The sequence below is a fragment of the Archocentrus centrarchus genome, chromosome 14, assembly GCF_007364275.1.
Source record: "Archocentrus centrarchus isolate MPI-CPG fArcCen1 chromosome 14, fArcCen1, whole genome shotgun sequence".
Taxonomy (NCBI): domain Eukaryota; kingdom Metazoa; phylum Chordata; class Actinopteri; order Cichliformes; family Cichlidae; genus Archocentrus; species Archocentrus centrarchus.
Genome location: NC_044359.1, coordinates 15,745,236 through 15,765,050, shown reverse-complemented (window position 1 = coordinate 15,765,050; position 19,815 = coordinate 15,745,236). Strand labels below are relative to the sequence as shown.

At 38.6% G+C, this 19,815-nt stretch overlaps 1 protein-coding gene across 1 annotated transcript in view; it reads left to right on the top strand.

Annotated features, from left to right (window-relative positions):
* The first annotated feature begins 15,182 nt into the window (after positions 1-15,182).
* Positions 15,183-19,815, top strand: part of gabra6b (gamma-aminobutyric acid type A receptor subunit alpha6b) — a 32,422-nt gene continuing 27,789 nt past the window's right edge. The window contains exons 1-7 of the mRNA XM_030746539.1: positions 15,183-15,314; positions 15,465-15,589; positions 15,942-16,009; positions 16,993-17,213; positions 18,701-18,783; positions 19,097-19,240; positions 19,641-19,793. Of these exons, the coding sequence (XP_030602399.1) occupies positions 15,280-15,314; positions 15,465-15,589; positions 15,942-16,009; positions 16,993-17,213; positions 18,701-18,783; positions 19,097-19,240; positions 19,641-19,793 (829 nt within the window). The 5' untranslated portion in view covers positions 15,183-15,279. The remainder of the gene's footprint in view (positions 15,315-15,464; positions 15,590-15,941; positions 16,010-16,992; positions 17,214-18,700; positions 18,784-19,096; positions 19,241-19,640; positions 19,794-19,815) is intronic.

Below are 19,815 nucleotides of genomic sequence, written 5' to 3'. Positions count from 1 at the left end.
AGAGAAGGAAATTGCACTCTGCCTTTCCCTGTAATTAAAACACCTCTCTGTATTTCTCTTTTATGCGTACTGCAATTATAGCATTGACACTGCTGATTAGAGCTCCTTAACTCAGCAGGAGTCCTCCATTAGAGGGCTTGGGAAGGCACTTTTAAATTATGTCAATATGAGACTGTCCTCCCGTAAAGAACGATCCCATAGGTTGTTTGTGCAAGCAGCTTACGCGGCTTATACTTGTGTTTGGAAATTAAATGACCTCTAGCGGCAAATGCATGTAAAATATGTGCTGGTGTTGTCACCATTATATGGGGCAGAACTCATCACCCTGGTAACCTAGAAAATGGAGCTTTCTAACATGTGTTTATCCTTGTAAAAGGGTCTATTTTGTCCCAAACTGTAATCTGTTCCTAATCCTGAGAAGTAGCCTAGTTTTAATGGACAAATCTGAGCAAACAGCAAATGAAAATGAAAGTAAACATAGAGAGACACAAAATGTAAAAATGACTCCTCATGATACTTAATAATTTTTGGTTGACAGTCACACCTGTTTCTACATACCTGGAATCACCTTTTCAGGATTCTTATTTATTTATTTATTTATTTATTATTTTTTGAGGCAGGCACAAACAACCATTGATTGTTGAGTAGGAGGACTTTTTGAAAATAAGATTTTTTTTTCAGTTCTTGGGTCAATCAGGTACAAAGAAAAATATGATCACCAATGTGTAGTGTAGTGTAGTTGACCTAGATATCTATATATAGTCACTGAGAGCTAGAGAGAAAAAAAGTGTTTACTACGTGAAGAAAATATTCAGAAAATTCAGTAGTGAAGGAAATATCATATAAGTAAAATTTTATCTCTCACAAGTGAAAGGTTTGTAGAAGACTTTCACCTCCAGGCTGCAAAGTGTTATATATTGGACTTTAAAATGAAAAAAGTATAAATTAGCCTAAAGTAATAGAGCAGTACTTAAATAGACTTCCAACTGAGTTACCACACCATTAAACTCTCCAAGGTGAATCCTAAGAAGTTGATACATAGTAGTTAAAGACAAAGGAGTGCAACAAGTTACAAACTTTTCCTAACAACATCCCAGATACTTCCTAAACAGAGGGAGGAAGGTGATGCTTCAAAAATAACCAAAAATAATAAATGATAAGTTGATTTGTAATTAAACTTTCTTAAACAGTTACATTACAGTTTGAAAAAAAAACCCTTATTTACTTGATTTATGAATTTTATCTCATAACTGATATAATAATAATTTTATATAATAATAATATATAAATATAATAAAATCATATATGAATAATACAATGTTTTTAATGGTATCAAACATGGAATTTTACATACTGCGTTTATGATTTTTACATCCTATTGTCATTTAGTAAAGGCTTCATTACTGGTCAGTAAGCACATCTTCATTTCCAGGGTGTCAATACTGCCGCTTTGTTGGCTGCTGCCACCTCAATACACGCAACCAGTGATGGCAAGTTACCTTTAAAAAGTAACCTGATTTCTGGTTACTAATTACTCCTTTAAAAAGTAACTTAGTTACTTTGCTGATTACTTGATTTTAAAAGTAACTAAGTTAGATTACAAGTTACTTTTATTAGTTACATTCAGCAGCTGCCGACAACACCTCCGCTGCCTCAACATAAAAAAAAAATCAGTTTTGCCGATACTGACTTTAATGGAAGTGCATTTTTGACAGTAACATCAACAATGTATTTCCTGACATTTAAAGTTAAATGTAAAAAGTAGGGTGAGGTCGAGTCAAGCATGTCTAAGGGCAGCATTTCCTCTACTACATACTGTCCGACCAACTTCTTCAACTCTCCCCCACTTACTGGTTTTGCACCAAAGTCCAGCTTTTGTTTTTTGGGTGCTGGGGGGGCCTCCTGCACCAACACGTTCTCAGCGACGTCGCTCCCCGTGTGTCGAGCCCCTTAGGGCCGCGAGCGGGGAGGACGTCGCTTGCTCTCCCTTCATTTCCTATGGAGCTTGTGCGATGAGGCGACAATCGCTTGCGCTCCTCTAGCTAGGTGACCAGCGACATTCGTGCATGTGAAATTTCGAGCTCGTACACGTAGATGTGCACACGCGACCAGGCGACGCAACACAAGTTGAAAAATATTCTACTTTTGTCGCTGTCGCGTGGCACTAAACCAATCAGTGAGGGTTTCATTGACTGACCAATGAGCGGAGGGTATGCTACACGCTGTCTACACTACAGTCTGCAGCCACTTTCAGAAAGAAGGAAAGTATCATTTTAGCTGTGTTTGACTTTCCTATGTTACATGACACTTCACGCAGTGATTATCGAGTTACACATAAAAGGCAGCCATATGGAAACTTGCTGGCGCCAGGCTGACCTTAAACAGAAGGATAGAGAGGACTGTGATAATATAGGATGAACCCAGGGTTGTCTTTTTCTTTTGTAGAGGAGACTTAACAGCAAGATTTCTGTCAGTTGCTTTGAAAATGTCAAAATCCCTCCAATTTCATAACCAATCACATTTCTTGGAGGCTAGTGACGTGAGAGGGCGATTCGCAATGCTGCCATCGCTATCGCGTCCCTTGTGTTCGGTTTCACCCCAGTGGAGATCCGGCCCATTCGTCGCTCCCCGTGTGTCGAGGCCCTTTCGCAGCTCTCGTTGCAGCACCTGGTGGGACTCGCTCTGCCGTGCTGCGACTCCAGATGTTTTTCTTCAATCTGACATAGTGTTTTTGAAGCCAGATAGCACTTTGTCGCCAGCACAGAGTGCACAACTAACCTTGATATTGCCATCTTTAGCTGACACAAACTCAAAATAGTGCCTGTTTTTCAGCTAGAAAACGCGCATCTCTCTCCTCCCTCCATTGTTTACGTTTGTGTTGCTGTGTGCTATTATTGTCCTCATGCTGAAAACGGGACTTAACTGTCGCGCAGCCCAGACATTACTCCCAGAAACGCAAGAAAAAAGCAAAAATATATGTTTGTCCTGAGGAAAATGACACAAATAGTAAAGCACAGTTGTTGGGTTTGCTGCAGCTTCTTCCATGTCGTAAATGATCACACACTTCTTAGTCTCTTGACTCCTTTATTCTCAACTTCATCACAGCTCTGGAAAATGTGCTCAGTAGCCATGGTTGTAAAACGTTTACACTTGTCGTAAAACAAAGTAAAAAAAACACAATAGTTTCTGCAGGAAGTTCCATTCGCCACACAGGATATATCAAAATAAAAGTTCTCACCAAAATAAAACAGTGTCTAACAGAAGAATTTGAGAACAGAACTTAACACCCCCCTTGTTCTCATCATTGTAACCCAGATACTTAATTTCCAAAGAACCACATTTTGAATTTAACAAGTTTTGCTTTGGTTGCGGGTTTTGTCAGTATGTCAGCAGCCATGTTTTCTGTTGGGCAATAGATGACATCTATTTTCCCTGGCTGAATGCTTCACGAATGAAGTGATACTTTACATCAATGTGTTTAGATCTTTGTCTGCTCACTGGGTTCTTACTCAGTGCAATGGCTCCCTGATTGTCTCCGTGAATCACTGTGCATTTGTACCCTCTTTTATCCATACCATTTAACAGCTGAGTTAGATACATGCTTTCCTGAGTGGTGCTTGCTAAACCAATGTATTCAGCTTCACAAGTTGACAAAGCCACTGTTGGTTGTTTCTTTGATTTCCACGAAATGGCTGGACCTGTTTAGTAAGGCTGAAACAATACCCTGTAGTGCTGCGTCTGTCTTCCATTGAAGATGCCCAATCAGAATCACTGAATGCGATTAAGTTCAAGTCCTCCTCACTTTTCTTGAAACTCAGTTCATAGTCACTTGTCCCTTTCAGATATCTCAGTGCATGTTTTGCAGCCACCAAGTTTTCTCTTTTTGCTTTGGCTTTGCCAGTGTCTGTGAGAGCCTGCTCACAATCCAACTGATATCTGGTCTGGTGCATGTCATGGCATAGATAAGGCTGCCTATTATCTCACGGTACTCTTTTGAGTTGACAACCTCCTCTGTATCCTCCTGCTCATTTTTAAGGTCATCCTGTTTTTGCTCACTTGGTGTAGACCTGGCTTTACACTCAGACATCTTAAATCTTTCAAGCATTTTAGGATGTATTCTTTCTGACTCATTTTGATTTCTCCTTCTTTTTGTTCAATCGTATGCCCAGAAAACATGATATTTTTCCCATATCTTTCATGTTAAACTTGGTCTTCATGGCTCCCTTAAAACTGTCAAGTAGGTCATTATTGCTGGCTGCTATGACTAAATCATCCACCCAAATGAGTACAATAATGATATCATCTTTGACCTGCTTGCGATACACACAGTGGTCAGACAGGTTTCGCACGAAGTTGTCCTGTTCAAGGTGATCATTTAGAAGCTTGTACCAGTTCTCCCAGACTGTTTTAAACCATAGAGGGATTTCTTTAACTTGTACACTAACTTCTCCCCTGTTTCTGACGTTTCTTCAAATCCTTCTGGTTGCTCCAAGAAAATTTCTTCATCTATTGGAGCATGTAGGTATGCTGTCTTAACATCCATTTGATGAATGGTAAGATTGTTTTGTACTGCTACCTGCATCAGCACCCTTACAGATGTAATGTTTGCTGTTGGGGCAAAAGTCTCGTGATAGTCTATACCTTCTGTTTGGCTGTAGCCCTTTGCTACGTATCTGGCCTTAAAGATCTGCCCCTTTTCTGTGTTTTCTTTGAGTGCATACACCCACTTTCCTCCTACTGTGTTTTTACCTTCTGGTAGAAGGTTCAGTTCAAAAGTGTCATTTCTTTAAGCGAGCTGATCTCTTCTCTCATGGCCTGTTCCCATCTGTGTGCATCGGTGGACATCTTGGCTTCACTATAAGTTTGGGGGATTCCACACACTGCCTTGTAGCAACAGTCTACAGTGGTTTGAGTTACATCATTATTTTCAAAATCTGGTAGGTAGTCCTTCAAGTGTTTTGGAGGCTTCCTTTCTCTTCGTGGGTAATGATTCTGATTTTGTTCACTTTTTTCATCTGTACTTTGTCCATCTTGTGCTATAATTTCTATATTTTCCTCATCTTGTAGCTGTTCTGTAACACCTGTGTTCACACTTTCATCATTCTCGCACTGAGATTGGTTTCCTGCATCAGTCTGACTCTGCTGTACATCTATGCCATTTTTGTCACTGGGTTTCTTCTGTTATATCCCTGGATTTCTGGGTCACACTCATCTGTCTGTGTCTGTTGTTCAATACTGTTCCTTTTAATGAACCTCACCAGTCTGTGTTTTAACACTTTTTCTGTCTGTGGATTATAGACCAGATATGCTGGGCTGTTCCTACTGTACCCTACAAATATTCCTTTCTCACATCTGGGGTCCAGTTTCTTTTGATCATGTTTGTATGCATAACACTCTGATCCAAACACCCACATTTTTGAGAGATCTGGCTTTCTTCCTATTAGCATGAAGTATGGTGTGTTTTTAGTTCTGTCGTTGTAACATCTGTTACGAATGTGAGCAGCATTTTGAACAGCATAAGGCCATAGTACTTTTGGTAGCCTCTTTTCTAGTAATAGACACCTTCCCATCTCAAAAAGGGTTCTCCATTGCCGTTCAGCAGTGCCATTTTGGTGAGGAGAATAAGGGGATGATGTCTCGTGTCTTATCCCTTTGTTCCTTAGGCAGTGACTGAAAAGCACCGCTCATGTATTCTGTGCCATTATCTGACCTGATACATTTACCTCACCGTATGGTGCGCTGTCTGCTAGGAACTTCTCCGTCGCTAAAGTTGCCTCACCTTTATTTTTAAGGAAGTAAACTGACACGGCACCTGAGAAATCATCTGTGAATGAAATGGCATATTTATGTCCCTCTAACCCAGTAGGCTCAATAGGGCTGCTAAATCAGTGTGAACCAACTCTAGGGGCATCTTAGCCTTTGCATCTGGTTTCTTGTTCTACTGTTGGTAAACTTTCCCTCTGTGCAGACATTACACTCTATCATTGAGTTACCTGTGATTTTCATGCCCTCAACCACATCTGGCAGTTTTAGTACATCATCTACATTGCAGTGTCCCAATATTTCATGCCATGTCTTGACATCGTAGGCTGCATTCACTTTGTCACCTGACATGTCATTTACCTGACCTTCAATGTACTGCTTGTAGTTGTTTGCCGTTTTCAGGTAGTAGAGTCTCTCATGTTCCCTGATGTGGAAGTGTGTCCCATCTTTTGTTATGAGTTTATTCTGTCTCTCTCTGAAAGTTACTGTGGCTCCATCAGCCGTGGCTGCCTTCACTGAGAATATACTCTGTGGGTAAGTTGGATGAGCAGGGCTCCTCTCAGTGTGACCACGACGTCTCTCCCCTCTGAATCCTTTAAAAGCACCTCTGCATCTCCTCGCTTTAGTGCCACGTTGTTCATCCTGCTTCCATCTGCTAGCTCCATGTAGTGTTCATCTGGGTCAAAAGTATCATCAAATCTCACAAACTTGTTTTCCTCTCTGATGATGTGAGATGTGGCTCCACAATCTACCATTATTCTATTTTCTTTAAAGTTGTTTGGTAGAAAACACTGACTGACTTTGAATACAAATGTCTGTTGTTCTCTTTGTTTTCTCGTCTCTCTGCAGTTTGCTTTGCATCATCTTTGTGCTTGATTTTGCTCCTGCATGTCTCATCGCTGTGTGTCGCGCTCCTGTGGTAGCTGCACCACTTTGGTACTCCCTTCTGCCGGCAGTCCCTCGCAATGTGGCCGCGGTTACCACAGCTGTAACACGTCACCGATGTCATGTCCACTTTCATCACGTTGTCTGATCTTGGTTTAATGTCAAACTTTTCTGTTTCTTCATAGCTTCGGAGTTTGCTTTTGAACACTGTAAATGTTAACTCCTCGCTGCTCTGCGTCGTGTGAATGGCGAAAGGTTTGTACGACTCCGGGAGGCCCTTCAGAATCATAGCGATTGTCAGTCCGTCACTTACCACTTCTTTGGCGTTTCTCAGGGCGGTTACTGCTTTTTCAGCGCGTATGATATAGTCTGTCACTGTCTCGTCTGGCTTCTTTCTGAGGGACGTTAGCTCTGTATACAGGGCGATGATTCTTGGCTTACCCTGACTGGCGTAATGGCTGCGTAGAATTTGTAGCGCCTTTTTGCCATCATCCGCAGCGTCTCTCATCACCAACGACAGACTTTGTCATCAAGAAATTGAATTAGTTCCGCGTAGCATTCTGCATTCTTTCTTGGATCTGGATTACCAGTAGATAGGATTGTGTCCTTTAAGCCTATTATTCTCATGTGGCCGAGGAACTTTACCTCCCAAAGTTCGTAGTTGTTTTCATCGCCATCAAAAGTTAATCTCTGCCATCTTCCTTCTGTGTTGCGCCTGGGCCCATAACCTGTTGGGTTTGCTGCAGCTTCTTCCATGTCGTAAATGATCACACACTTCTTAGTCTCTTGACTCCTTTATTCTCAACTTCATCACAGCTCTGGAAAATGTGCTCAGTAGCCATGGTTGTAAAACGTTTACACTTGTCGTAAAACAAAGTAAAAAAAACACAATAGTTTCTGCAGGAAGTTCCATTCGCCACACAGGATATATCAAAATAAAAGTTCTCACCAAAATAAAACAGTGTCTAACAGAAGAATTTGAGAACAGAACTTAACAACAGTGACTTGGATAAGTAACTTTAATCTGATTACTGGATTGGAAACAGTAACTCAACCTAACTAAGTAAGTTTAGAGCTAAAACCTAACCAACAGCTACAAGCATTAAACATCAACTAAAAACCAAAAGAAAAGAGTGAGTAAGACAGGAAGTCAACAGCAGTTTCAACATACACAGTCTTGTGATTTTCACCACTCCGATACACCTACGCTCCCATACACCAATACACTTGTCAAACCAAGTATTATAAATGTCAGTCACAACTTCATGATAGTCATCTCAAAATGTTTATAGATGCACTACAGAGCATTTAACAATTTGCAAAGTTTTATCAGCATCATTTGCCACTGTAAAATAAGTAAAAAAAAATGTTTTAGATGGATCTCCAACCAAATGTTAACCATTTAGTAAATGCTACTAATTATTCTTTCATTGTGATTTGATTGTTTACCAATCAATAATCATGATTATAATAACACAGTCATGGGAGAGCCACAAGCCAGTGTGCTTTCAATTGTGGTTTCAAGCTTGGATAAATGGGGAGATTGCATTAGGAAGCAAAATATATACCATGCAAAATCTTTGCCAGGTAAAACATGTGGATCATCATCACAGACAAGCTGTAGTGAGAGGAGGTGGAAGAAGGCCTGGAGAGGTGGAGGTATGTTCTGGAGAGAAGAGGAATGAAAGTGAGTAGAAGAAAGACAGAAAACATGTATGTGAAGGACAGGGAGACAGGCAGAACAGTGAAGCTGCAAGGAGCATAGATAGGGAAGGTAGATGAGTTTAAAGAGTTGCATGTCTGATAAACTGTCACTGTCTTCTAAGATCTTTGTTGTCATTAGCAACAGTAATTAGGGCTATATAACATTATGAAATTGACGTGATATATATTAAAATGGCTTGGACTCATAAGATGAGTGATTATATTCAACACAAGTGGAACTAGAACATTAAATAATGTATACTTCTGAAACAAATAGCTGCCTTCTTGCTACAAATCATTAATTCGTGTTACAAATCACTAACTTGTTTCTGTGCTTTGCAAATCAGATCCCAAAATAGTAATAAAATAAAAATACCCTAAAACACCATTAAACTGGACTAAAGGTTAATTTGTTCATATTCAGATGTGTTCCTTTGCAGGAAATTGCTTTGTTACAACAGCAGTAGCAGCTCATAGTTTTACTATACATAGTAATATATGAAACACAATATAAATATTTTATAGTTGAGTGTGGGCCTCTTCCTCCTAAACCTTCACCTTTGCCTTGGTTTTACTAATATTTAGCTGAAGGCAGCTGAGGTTGCACCAGTCCACGAAGTACCTAGTCATGTTCCTGTATTCCTCTTCGCGTCCTTCACCGATACAACTCACGATCACTGAGTCATCAGAGAATTTCTGAAGAAAGCAGACATTGGAGTTTGTGCTGAAAGTCAGATGTGTAGCTTGTGAAGAGAAAAAAAGATCAGGACGGTTCCTTGTGGAGCTCCTGTATTGGTCAGCAGCTTACTAGAGACAAAGCTCCTCAGGCAAACATACAGTTTGAATATTTAAACTTTAATGTACAATATGTTTTAGAATTTGTATATTCTTTAAATTGTATATTCAGGATTTCCCATCAGTGTGTTTCTAATAAGTTTTTAATGAACTAGAAATACACTTATCAGTTTTCCACTGAATAATCAAGATGCAGATACAGTGCCTTGCGAAAGTATTTGGCCCCCTTGAACTTTTCAACCTTTTGCCACATTTCAGGCTTCAAACATAAAGATATAAAATTTTAATTTTTTGTGAAGAATCAACAACAAGTGGGACACAATCGTGAAGTGGAATGAAATTTATTGGATGTGTCAAACTTTTTTAACAAATAAAAAACTGAAAAGTGGGGGCGTGCAATATTATTCGGCCCCTTTACTTTCAGTGCAGCAAACTCACTCCAGAAGTTCGGTGCACTTCACCAAAATTTGTGTTCATGAATTTTTCACCAAATCTAGTAGATTCAAAATTCTATATTGGTTGCATTCCATCTATTACAGTTAAAAACTGTCCACCAACACTGCTTTGAGCTTCCCTTGGATGCATCCTGATAAGGGCTACTACTGACAATGAGCTCCACTTGCACCGAACAAAATGTGAGCATGGTGGTATCGACCTTTACCAGCCAACCTTTATGCCTCATTTGCTTGCCTTGACTAGCTTCACTACCAGAGGATGCACCACCTGCTACCTCTTCAAGGTTATGGTGTCCCTACCTGCCTAGCTAGCACCAAAACAGCAGATTTTTGGACAATTCCATTTCCACCTCCACACTTTCTTTCTACTTATCTCTGCTTCAGTATTTCACCCCGGCCTGACAGACGATGGTCATTGCTGCCAGAACTGCAGACAGGAGACCAGGGTGAGTGTCAGCTTTAGCCACAGTTGGATGGGTGGAAAGATGAAGGGAGTGATGAAAGGAGAGAAGAGTAGGAGGATTATTTGAGGGTCTGTGCCAAAAACCTCACGTTCGGTGTCTTGGCATCAAAAGTGGTGATTTAGACTGCGACACAGGATGATATCACTGTAGTTGGCTTCTTGTGTTGCCATTCCGTCACACCACCAGCAGATTACAAAGCTCAAGAGCTACATTTACACAGAGTGGCACTTTAGTTTTCAACTTGTGGTCTCAGTTACAAAAAACAAGGGGGACTTGCTTTTGTATAATAAATTATAACTTGACAGCACACAAGTAAAACTAATTCCAAATGTTACTTTTTTCTAAAAATGTATCTAAAGGAAGCAACTTGAATATTTTTTTCTCTTACAATGAAAAACTTAAACGGTCCATGAAAAGCTTGTAAAGTTGTAAAGTTTGTAAGTTTGTAATCAACTCAGTTGGACAACACTTAGTTCTGCAGATTTAGCAAAGCACCACCTCTGCAGGCTCACTGACTTTAACTTGATATTGATTTTTTTTCTTCGTTAATCGTAACCATGGAGACTGAATATCAACTCTTTATTCTTGCACATACTAAAGCAGGAATATCATATGCATCACAAGATTTCAGAATGTCATGAATGAAATTATTTTTCTTTTATAATAAAACAAGCACTGGCGGAGCATAACATTTAACTTTTACACTGTATGTATTATATGGGTTTTCATTTTGTTTCACTACTTTTATTTCCACTCTTTTTACAGCAGGCAGTTGGCAGCTATCCAGCACAGTTCATTGTGAAGCTTTTGGCTGTAGTCAGGCGAGAGGTCAACCAAGGCAGCGAGGACAACTGTTTTCTCCAAATCAACATTTTATCATACTATGATATGGTTTGGTCTCCATGGAAACTGCAATGGAAATTTCTTCCTAATGTTGAAATCCACTGGAACTGGTGCAGCGCATCATGTGTAAGGAACAGAGATTTTAAAGAACTACTGCTTTGTGTGCACTGTGGATGTGCGACTATGGGGGCTGGTGGAAAAAATATAACCAGGTCGAGTCGCAAAGATTTCAGACTGAATTTAATATAGGTGTTATGCAACAGCATTATTGATGGAGGAACACTTGCAAGCTCTAACTGTATATTTCTAACATTAGCCTACAGACTGCCATAAAAAGGAAGAAAATTCAGGTACCAAAAATGATTTTATAACCTCTAACATTAGTCTTTCTACAACAACCTAATCCTAAACTCTAAATAGCATTTTGAAATACAAAACTTAACTCCAGACCTTTATACAACCACATACTGAATTGTATCTGCCACTTATTTCAACTTAATTCTAACTTTACCCTAAATGTATGCTAACACTTTGGATCGTTCTAAAGTTACATTAAGAAGCACTGACCAAAAACTGCTCGCCTTTCTTCATTCTTGAACACATTTAGTTCATGCCATCTCAAAACACACATTCACATTACACCACACATGCTGAGTTTCTTCTACTGTAAGTGGTTACCATAGATACTGCATTGTGAGGCACATGAAGTACAGTGGGTCCATCTCACGTGGGAGAAATCATGTATTTATAGAAGCACTGTGGTGCGGCCAAAAACAAGTTTAGACAATGCACTTTTTTTGAGTAATAACAGGCAACATAAAAGGGGCTGTGGGGTACGGTGTACAAGTTTGTCAGCAGTGACTTTGAATTGTCATTGTGTTTTTCTTTGGCAAAATAGAAGCAAGTTGGATGTCAGAGCTGTCCATGGTCCTGAACAACTGATACACAGAAGAGGATTCAGAATTTTCAAATCTTCTGTCATCTGTTTTTCTTTCTGTTTATCTACAGTATAGTGTGCTTTGTACATCAATCTCAGTATTTTTACATAGAAGTTTCACACACACACACACACACACACACACACACACACACACATGCACATTCTGCCACACACAGATTCTACCATCTAAAACTTCCTCCTCCCTTAAAAGGTCAGCAAGTTGAACAAAGTTTCCTGCAGTAATCTCCCAGCTCTGCATCGTGCTCCTTGAGAAGCTGCTATATGTGTTATGAAGATTCAAGTACAGAGTACATATCATGACATGTTTAATTAAATCCTATTTTGTTGAATAATGAACTAATTAACAAACTCCTTCTGAAGGCTTTTCCCCCTTCATCAAAACACATTGGATTTTGAAGTATGTCCCGTTATCTTCCCAAAGTAATTGTACTTCCTAAATTGACATAATTGAATTGCTACACATCCTGGCATACGAGGTGTATTGTTCTCATGGAACGAAGCATACCTAATTGCAATCCATCATAATCACTGTGCCTTTTTCATCTCAATTCAGAACTTAAGACTAATGAATGATTTAGTCATTATATTTTATGGAAATATTCTCTGTGAGATATAATGACCTCCCATTAATTGAAATTGTTCTCTTGACATGGGCTTTAGAACACAGTGACCAATTACAAAGAAATTATAAATTGGGCAGACAAAATTATGACTGGAATGTCAGATCATGATGACTATGGCAGGATAATCAGTAAGACTGGTGTAAAGAGTTGCCATAGCTGAATTTTATCTCTATTGACTTTCAGGCTGTTCATAAAACAATATGCATTCAGACAGCTCCCAATTTAGCTACTCTAACCATCTGTTTCTCTACTCTCTGCACCACTGATTGTGGATGTTTGGCTGGAGGACTGACAGAGTGCACTTCTAGATGCCGGATCCAGGCAGGCAATGATCCAGTCAGCAAGACAGGAAATGCATTTTAATAGCTGTCTATAAGTCAGTCAGTCTTTCGGTTACTTAGGCAACACCTCGAACTACTGAGCACATCATTCTATCAATCAGCTATCCAATCAAGCAATTAACCAGACAGCAAGGCTATGTGTCTAGAAAAATAACCATGATGGAAGGAAATTAGGTGAGCAAACAGGTAGACAAGTGACAGATGTATTCAAGAACACATATTTGAGTTCACGTCAGTCCCTCATTTGAACCAAGCCAATCTTCTCCAACATGAACAACACTGTGTAGCTGCAGATACTTCTGTATTCAGAAGTGCTAGTTTTTGTAAATGTTAAATATTCTTGTAATGGGTGGCACTTAAAAAAAAAATGAGATCTATTATGTGTGTGGTGTGTCCAGTGCTACTTAGAGCTACCAGTGTACAGAGGTGGCTTACAGAGTAATGGCTCTTGTCTGTATCATGAGTATTTATTGTGTACACTTGTGACTGCTTTCCTGTAACATCAGAAGCTTTTAGAAAGCACATGAAGCACATTTACACCGGAGAGGAATAAGTTCACATTTTGCTCTGGCTCGTCCAAAGTCTCAGCTAGTGCCAACAAAGTGAATCGAGTCAGAAGCCTTTCATGGTCTGTGCACTGTGGTTAGTCTGGTGAGCTGACCTCATGCTTTTTAAGATCAAGTTGATCGCAGCATTAGGGTCAGATAACATTATCTACCAGCAAGCCAACAGAGAAAATGAAACTGCCACAGCAACTACTTCTAATACAGTACTACCTCAATATATGACTGCTCTGCTTTTCCTGCTGACTGGTTCTTTAAAGAAATGTAGATCTTCACTGATTTTTGTAACACACGGAGAAACACAGTTACTTTGTGTCAACTTTAAATCTTTCTTAAACTTTCTATTTTTACTTAGATTATATGTCTGCCAATACAAGCCAGGGGTTTAAAAAGGAAACTGAGAGAAAACCTCCCATTCATCAGACACATTACAGCAATATCCAGTTTTCTTTTAAAAGAAATAACTCTGAATACACTTGATCTGAAATTGATCCATTGTTGTTTGCATATGTTTTAAATCATATTTGAGATCATTATATAACTTGAGTTTTGATTATGTTGCATAATCAGTCTTCACAATTTAATACTGTTGGAAAAATATCCTATATTTTTATTCCTCATATGAATTATTGATGAACTGACTATGATATAACTTATGATATGATACCACTAATGAAAAAGCAATGGTGCACTGAAATTATTGTAGTTAATTGATCATTAATGTTCTAACAGTACTGATACTTGCTGGCATTTGACAGTGAACATTGGATCTCCCTTTTTTTTAGTTTTTCTAATTTCAGAACAATAAAACAAAAACAATGTATGATTAGTGCATGAGTTATAATTAGCGTTTTTCCACATAGTGGTAGTACAGTAACAATTCCTCCCACACAGCGCTGGCTTTGGCTCACTCTATTTTTTTTTCCTTCACCAACCTAAAGGAACAATTAATGAATAAGTGAACAAATAAGTGATAAATTTCGCTTTTGCACTTCATTTGCAAGGTTCATTTTACCAGTTTTTCCTTTTTGCCATACACTGTACAGAAAATTTGCCAGTGGAAACTCAACTTTATTGTGTAGCAGTAAATATGCAATTTCTTGAACCTGTTTTGCAACAGAAATAAATCCATGTAAATTCGGTGCATAAAGCTAAGTTTGACAGCATGGTGTTTTCCGCTTGTTCTGGGTCTGTGGAGTTTGAAGGTGCACTAAATGCACCTACCGCCCACTCCACTCAACTACCTAACTACTATATGAATCATGCGCTTTATCTCTACTTGCAGTTTTCGGTTTTTGCATGACCAAGTCCTGTGACTTCTCGCGCGTGCGCGCGCGTCACGCACGCACGCACGCACGCACACACACACACACGGAGAAAAACGGAATTTGAAATTAAACTGCATTCAAAAAGGTCCCTTGCTGCACTGTTCATTGATATAACTACTGTATTTGTGCAGGTTCTCTTCCTCTACTCCTCCCTCCTCCCCTCTGTATCTCTCATCGCTATTTTCTTTTCCATTTTCTTTAAAATAAAAAAATAAAGGACGATGATCTTCATTATTTAACCTTCAAAATGATCTAAATAGCAAAGTTGAACTCCAGCGTATGTCTTGTAAATTGCTTTGTCCCGTTAACGTAAAGCGTCCATCGTTCTACCTCTTCACTCTCTTAAAAACTCTTCAGGTTTTTCCAGCTGAGCGATTCAGGCTGAGGCGGGCGCAACCGCACTAGAGGGAAAGTCAAGTCGTGCTGGACTGGCGCGGTATCCTCTCACGGTTTACAAGTAAAGCAAGACCGGACTCGTATTCATGCTTTTAAAATGATGGACTGTGCTGATTTTAAAAGTTGACCTGGGATTTCTAGTTGTCAGATGTCGAGGCATGGCTTTCCTTGTAACTTGCTTATTTCTGTCTTGGTGAGTATGTAACTCTTTTCTCTGCATGTTCTCGGACTTTTACGCACCTTAACCACAGACTGTGGATGCTTGTGCCTTTGATAAACTCAGTATATGCAACTGATTTCCTAGCTGTAGAAATGAGCTTTCAGCAGTGGATATGTACTTTAGTTACAGTGCGAGCAGTGTTTGGGGAAATCAGCACAGTGAGACCAGTATATATTTGGATAACATCACGCGTATATTGGATAGATTACTGGATGGCTATGACAACAGACTACGACCTGGATTTGGAGGTATGCTAATGAAAATGCTATTGCACTATATATAATATTGCCTCATAATGATGAGCTCGATATTCCTTCTTAAAGGATAAAGTTTAACTCAACTAGTTGTGTGTCTTGCTTTCATATAGTTTCTGTTCTATGTTAGTCATTTTCCCCCTTTTACAACAAATAATCAGCTTAATATTAGAAAATAAATCTGAGAATCACACTGTTTTGTTTTGTTTTGTGTCGAACACATTCCATCTGTTGTGGCTATTTTAGTCTGAATAGCATATTCAATACCTAGAACTTTATTCCTTGACTTCTTTATATTTTAAGGAAACAATAGTCTGTATCAAAGCAACTTATTCTTCTGCTGTAGGTCCTGTTACAGAGGTTAAAACTGACATCTTTGTCACCAGCTTTGGACCTGTTTCAGATGTTGAGATGGTATGTAAACTATATTGACCACTGAAATACTGATACAGGACACACAAGCAAAATAATGTGGATGTCATTCACATGCATGTGTTTGGTTGCTTATAAACAAAGAAAATGTGAAAACGGGGGGAAAAAAAACACTGTACAGTTTTCTCTGTAATGTATATGGTCTCTCAGCCCCAACTGATGCTACTCCCAGCATTCATTATTCCAGCATTTGGGCAGGATGTCATTAGTGCAGCTTAGGATTTTAATCTGGTTGACAATCCCCCCCACCCCCCACCCCCCCAGTAGCGATGTGGCTGATGTTAGGATGGAATAGGCTGGCTACTTCTGCCATGGGATAGGCTGAGTGATGTATGTCTGCTGTACTTTACTCTCTTTAGTCTTAAGCTTTAGATACTGCTTCACAGCCTCTAAAGCCTACTAGAACTGCCATGTGATACGCTGGTGGTAGTTCCATAGACTGTATAGCTTTGAAGAGAAGCAAGGTCATCCATTTGATCTAAAAGCTGGAGAGACTCATAATATTGACTTACTGCTGACTCTACAGCTAAAATAAACTGTGTCTATACTACATTTGTCTATCAATAATCAATCACTCAGTCAGGTCACTTCATTGTTAAACCTGATAGTCAATAAAACATTTGAGGAAAACATGTATATTACATATAAAGATGATCGACATGTACACAATGTTATATCTTGGGGCTTTTCATCATAAACTAAATTTTAGTTTTATCAGTATTGCGATTAATAATAGAATACTCCAGAAAGGAAAAGAGAGAGCAAGAAAGAGAGAAAACAATTCATCACATTGCCAATACTCCATCCAGCAGGTTCCTCTGAAACCATGGCTCACAAACCCATCTGCCATTCTCTCCGGGGGTAGTACATAATAATGGCATGAGATAGTAGATGCAGCACCAGCAGCAGGATTGGTCATAGTAGTAGTAAATAAATTCCTAACCCACGCTCTAACCTCCATCCAGGAATACACCATGGATGTGTTCTTTCGTCAGACATGGATTGACGAACGGCTAAAATTTGAGGGCCCCATCGAGATCCTGCGGCTCAACAACTTGATGGTCAGCAAGATCTGGACACCAGACACATTTTTCCGGAATGGCAAGAGGTCGATCTCTCACAACATGACTACCCCCAACAAGCTGTTCCGCATCATGCAGAACGGAACTATCCTCTACACCATGAGGTAACAGTGCCGGATAGTGAGATTCAAACCTAGCCAAGACCGGAATAGAGCACAGACCTGGAAAGCAAATCAGATGAACAGGCATCCAAGAATATGCACAGACATGAAAAGAAACAGAGTGCCATTCCAAAAACAAGATATGTGCCATCTGATACTGAAAACAGGCCTGGACAGCAATTCAAACAAACATGACTCCTGCTTTGTTCCAAAAGAAGATATGTAGAATGAAAAAAAAAAACAAAAACCCTAGAGTCAGCAATGGCACAAAAACAGATTTTTTTTTGAATAATTAGATTATCTAAGTGGATCAACTTTAAAACATTTAAAAATAAATTCAAAGGATTTATCTGAGCAATTTTGTTAACTATAATACAATCAAAGTCATGCTACCTTTAAATCCACATTACAGTTTGTAATGGGGATGGGGTGGGGTTGCAGACAAGATGGCAGGTCACATGAAGGTCATGAAGGTCATATGACACCCAGTGCAAATGATACTACTGTTTTATTCATGTATTGATGACTCCAGTTAGAAAAACTAGTGCTACATTAATTGCTTCACCAGGAGAAAAGATATATTGGAAGACTTTTAGAGGCAGTAGATGTTTAAATAGCAAGCATGCTAACTGCAGTTTTGTGAATAAGATGATGCTGTATCTGCAGTTTGAACCTACATTTAATCCCCCTGCTAGCTAGCGTGGAGGCAGCAAAAATCTTGTACCTAAACTTTTCTGAATAGCTTCATTTTAAAGTAAAAAATAGTTTTACTTAAATCGTTTCATTTAAGATCAGCCCCCCCCATCTATGTGCCTGAGAAATTTCCTCAAAGTTCTGACCTACTTAGTAGCAGTGAATGCTTGTGTTCACTTTCATTCTGGTAAACAAGAATACTTTAGGTCATTGCAAATAACATTAACATGAGAAGTGAACAACATAAAAGTCATTTATTACATTAACAAAAAAAAAAAAAAAAAAACATCCCTTGAAATTTATCAACAACTAAGGATGTTATAAAATTCACACAACATAACCTAATAAATTTAATAATTCCAAAGAATCAAATGTTGGCAATTTTACAAATAAAAAATAAAATAAAAAAACCCAAAAATCTCTTGAAATAATTTTTTTTAAGTTATGAAAAGAATGTAAGTATATATTTTATTTTGGGGGCAGAAAACAAACAGGAGAGTCTTCTTCTGCCATTAAAAACAAAAAAAAAAACATCCTTTGTGAAATGTGCTTTCCATGGCTGACCTCCACCATGTTACTGTTTGTGTTCACAACAACCAAAATGTCTTGCAGAATTTAGGTCATCTGTTGTTACAAAAAATACTGATAGGCCCATATTCTGTATATATTTTTTTGTTGTTGTTATTGTTGTAATGCAGAATGGCACCACACCAGACCCAATGTGAAAGAGCAGCACTTATTACGCTAGAACGAAATATAAATCATACAATTAACTAAACCGTTCTCTATTCTTACAGATTAACTATAAATGCCGAGTGCCCCATGCGTCTGATGAACTTCCCAATGGATGGACATGCCTGCCCGCTTAAGTTTGGCAGTTGTGAGTTAAATTTTTTTTTTAAGCGTTACTCGCCTGACAGATAGCATCACTCTCAAATGATCAGTCTGTTACAGAGCAAATGACAAGATATCGTCAAAGAGTTCAGTTTGAAATGTCATATATATATATATATATATATATATATATATATATATTATATATATATATATATATATATATATATATATATATATGTGTGTATGTATGTATGTATGTATGTATATGTATATATGTATGTGTGTGTATATAGATATGGATAAATGCATTTTTGAAAATTGCTTTTTAAATCTACTATTTTATCCATGCTGTCTAGATGCTTACCCTATCAGTGAAATTGTGTACACTTGGAAGAAAGGTCCTCTGTCATCTGTTGAGGTGCCACAGGAATCATCCAGTTTGCTGCAGTATGACCTTATTGGTCAGACAGTATCCAGCGAGAGACTAAAATCCAATACAGGTGAGCAGATGTTTTACATCAACTGTCATAAAGGCAGCGAAGTGTTCACTGTGTGTCAGAGCTGCAACCTGCAAAGGTCACTTTTTGAGTTGATTAGTGACACCTTTATTAAGGATTTTCTTGCACAATCAATGAAATCTTTACCAAGGTATATTAAAAAATAACATTATGTTATGTAATAACTTGCATTTAGTTAAAAAATGTTTTAATTGAATTCAATTGTTTGCAATTTTAAGATAAACAAAACAATGTTTATCATCAGTCTCACTTTTATTCAAAGTGAGTATTTCAAATTTTAGAAAGAAAAATATAGATATTCATCAGATGGATCATACAGGCTGGCAACTATATCAATAGATTTTTCAGCACTAACAGATCTCTTTGGTGTTTACTATCCCAGGTGAATATGTCATTATGACCGTCCATTTCCACCTGCAAAGGAAAATGGGCTTCTTCTTGATTCAGACTTACATTCCCTGTATTATGACTGTCATCCTGGCCCAAGTCTCGTTCTGGATTAATAAGGAATCAGTTCCTGCTCGGACCGTATTTGGTAAGATTTCCTTAAATTCACA